The sequence below is a fragment of the Castanea sativa genome, chromosome 1 (assembly GCF_040712315.1).
Source record: "Castanea sativa cultivar Marrone di Chiusa Pesio chromosome 1, ASM4071231v1".
Lineage (NCBI taxonomy): Eukaryota > Viridiplantae > Streptophyta > Magnoliopsida > Fagales > Fagaceae > Castanea > Castanea sativa.
In genome coordinates, this window is record NC_134013.1 from 17605726 (window position 1) to 17609532 (window position 3807).

The window sequence follows — 3807 nt, forward strand, 5'->3', positions numbered from 1 at the left end:
TAAAATAGTCCAAATAAATATAGCGATCCATTTTTCATATTTATAAATCCACAACTTCAATAAAACAATTAAGAAATATTAAATTTTAAGCAAACATAAAGAAATATTGAATTTCTCAATCCTTAAAAGTACAAAGTACAATTACAAAAGCAAATAAAGTCCAAGTTACACATTGTTTCTTACAAAAACATAGAACTTCTTTCTCAAGGGGGAAAAAAACAAACAACAAACAAACCTAGGCGGTCTAATCCAATCACAGTTTTCAATCCCAAGTGGTTCAACTGTAGTTCACATAGTTCATTGATTATTATTATTATTATTATTTTGCATAGGCCAATTTTTGGGTTTAAAATAACTGCCTTGATGAAGGGTTCATTGTTAATCAAGTGAGATCATGTAGTCTGGTTCAAGTTTCACAACCTTGATCTCCCAATCCAAGCAATGTGGGACTTAGTTAAGATTTGGTTCTCTCACATCTCACCCCATTTACGAGATCTTTTGGCCTTTTGGATCCCCAAAATCTTCCCCCCCTTAAAAGATCACACGTCCTCATGTGGAACCTAACCACCATTCTGTTAGAGCCCTCTCTAATACTATTTTGTCACACAATATGTTTTTTTGATAATTCGATAACTACAATGAGGGAGGAGAATTTATTGTAGTATTTGACATAGGTTACTTACGTGTATAGGTATCTTAGATAAATAATCACATAAATACATGGATAATTATATAATTTGTGCATAATATTCCCTTTACTGTTTTTCCAATTTAATAAGATTTCAAAACGTTCAAACCATAACCTCAGTCTGTTCTCATAACCTATTTTAGCATTTGACATTGGGTGATCCATGGGCTGTACTGATCCTTGCCATTCTTTCCTTGGATACATAGGGAGGAGATACTTTGATGATCCACCAAGCCTACATTATATAAACTAGTATATAGCTCCATGTATATGCACGGGTATAATTAAAAAAAAATCACAATTATAAGATTCAAATTAAACTTTTTTTAGAAGAGGTTCAAATTATATATGGTATTAGTTTATACTTTTTTTAAACCATACATTTCTTGAACTAATTACCTTACTCACCAAATAACCAGAGCATTTCTGATTTAACATATGATCAGATATATAGCATAAGTATAAATGCTTGTAGGGTGTGAGGGGTAAGGGTCGGAGTTCAAGTTTCTAAGAGAAAGCTTCACACACATATATACTTAGATTAGACTAAAGTATAAATTTTATCTTATATATCAAAAAAAAAAAAGATATATAGCATAATTACTATGTGTTACAAACTCTTTTTTCTTTTGTTTTGGTTGTCAATTGTGTATGTGGAAAGAGGAGAGCTCATGTTAAGATGGAGATTAGATTAAAATATAAGAAAACAACCAAAAGATTTAGTTTTTTTTATAGATAAAATGAGTTAGTATTAGTAAAGAACAATAAATTAATTAATAATGCAGTTGCAGTGGTTGGTAGGGGTACCTAAGCCAAACCACTCCAAGGTAATTAACAAAGAAAAATTAGAAAAGAATAGGCATAGAATTAGTACTTCTCGATTCAACTATCTATTAACACATATTAATTAAATTTAGTACTTGTATTATAGACTTTTCCAATGTGTACGAGCCAAAACAAAAAGCCCTTGTTGTCAATAAAAACAACACACCTTAACTGGCAAGGGGGACCAGGAACTCGATTGGAAATTGATAGGCTTCGCTGGAATGTGCAATCAACATGTGCTAACAAAATCGAGTAGGTAAAAGATAGACATCATAATAACCTCATTACCAAAATGCCACCGGAAAACAACAAAGTTTATGGAATTATTTGGGATCAACTAAAATATATAATTCAATGATTTTTTAATCAAGTTGGTCTTGCAGTTGCAGATTTCATCATTTTATAGGTATGGGGTAGTACTATATACCACCACATTTTTTTAATTCTTGAAGCTTGATTGATTATAATTATAATCTTCTTTCCAAACAAATGCTACAGAAACTAAAGGGTTTTGTAGAAAATGACTTGTTCATCACAGGTAATGGCCCATTTGTCTCCATCAATGCAGATATTTTTCTATGATTTGATAGGTCTCTTTAGATACTTTTTTTTTTCGAAAAAATTTTAAATATTCTCATAATACGAAAAAAATGGTGCTTCCTTTCACATTCATGATAAATCTCACTCTATAACCTTAACGAAGACCCTACCATAAATGTGAGGACAAAAATATTATTTTTTATAATCCAAAAGCAACTAAGTATTACTCTTTTTCCCCGGAAGCCTCTGACAAGCATGACAAATGAACAGAATTCACATTTATAATTGAAAGACACTTTTCATATCCCCCAATGCCCCCATAAAGCAAGTTATCACTTCTGACAGAGGAAAAAAGCACAAGACAAAAAGCGATCACTCTAATTTCTTGGTCTCAAGCGAGTGAAATTGATGCTTCTTGAAAAAAATAAAAAATCAATTGCAAACAATGACCAAGTAATTCCACTACTTTTGGATCTTTGCAAAAAATCAATATTCACAATTCTACACAATAATTCTTTCATAGTCTAAATAAATCTCATGAAAAAGTTATTCAAAGTCCTTACAATGGAGCCCCATCACCAAAGCTCTAAAAAAACATATGCTATGCAACGATCTAAGCATTTAGGTACTAAAATTCATCCAGGAAGAAAGATGCTTCTACTTTCACTCGTTCAATCAAAATGTAAAATGCAAAATAACCCACTAGAAAGAGAAAGACCCTAATTTTTTCTCCCAAAGTGAATAACAATGCCATTAGACAAACCAAGCTAAAACTTTAGGTAATAAGCAGTAATCGAATCTAATATAATCTGGCTCACCACTTTGCAGTTTGCCCACAATTACTCAAACATTTTGATCCTCAATCATTCTTTTGTGTCTGAAAAACTAGAAAAGCAACTCTTGGATCGAAGAAACGGTCCACAGCTTCCCAACTCTTCTTTCTTTGGAGAATCTAAGGTCCGCCGGAGAAGCTGTTTCATTGCAACAATCAAATCTTCTGTAGGATTAGTGGGTGGACTTGAACTCTGCTCACAAAACTTCTCATGGCTTTTGAGTGCCTCATCGATACTCACATCTCTCTGCAATCTAAAAGACTCATCTTTCACTGCCTCAGCACATAGCCCGCATATCCATCGACCTTGGTACCTCTCTCTCACACGAGCAATGTAGTCCAGAGTACACTCCTCAGTTAGTCCACAGCAATGGCACTTCACAAACTCCACCTCGCTTTGCTCTAAGCTAGAGATAGCCATATTAATACCTGAATCCTTGAATGAATGAACAAAGTTTAGAATATTGGGTTATAAAATCTGATGGGGTTTTAAAATTTTCAAAATTTGAAATGAAAATAGGAGAGAATAATAAATTTACCGTTTTGAATTTGAATAGTCTATCTTTAAAAGTATCGTATCTACTATAACTGAAGAAATAAACACTTTGATTTTCAAATGAAAAATAAAAAAGAAAAGAAAAGAAAAGAAATCCTTTTTGGTATATGGGATTTCGTTGATTTTATCTCTCCTTTTCCCAGTCACCTTCTTCAACAACTTTGTCGCCGTCGAAAAGAAGAAGACCAAAAAATATGATATACATCTCAGAGAGAGCCTTGATTGGCTCTAAATTCACTGTCTTCAAAACAAAACTGTTGGCAAAGAATTCTCTGGGGGGAGATTGATCTATGTAGTAGTAGTAATGCTTTTTATGGAGTGAGAGACATTCACTCGGCTCTGATTGTAATGAGAAACTGAGAGCAG

General features: G+C 32.9%; 1 protein-coding gene across 1 annotated transcript; it reads right to left on the reverse strand.

Moving 5' to 3' along the window:
* Positions 1-2916: 2916 nt before the first annotated feature.
* Positions 2917-3306, reverse strand: LOC142621598 (uncharacterized). Its single transcript, XM_075794898.1, has one exon. It carries the CDS (start codon positions 3304-3306, stop codon positions 2917-2919), a length of 390 nt encoding a protein of 129 aa, XP_075651013.1.
* Positions 3307-3807: the final 501 nt, after the last annotated feature.

Coding starts and splice junctions, on each gene's coding strand:
- LOC142621598 (XM_075794898.1), bottom strand. CDS start 3,306: ATGGCTATCTCTAGCTTAGAGCAAAGCGAGGTGGAGTTTGTGAAGTGC.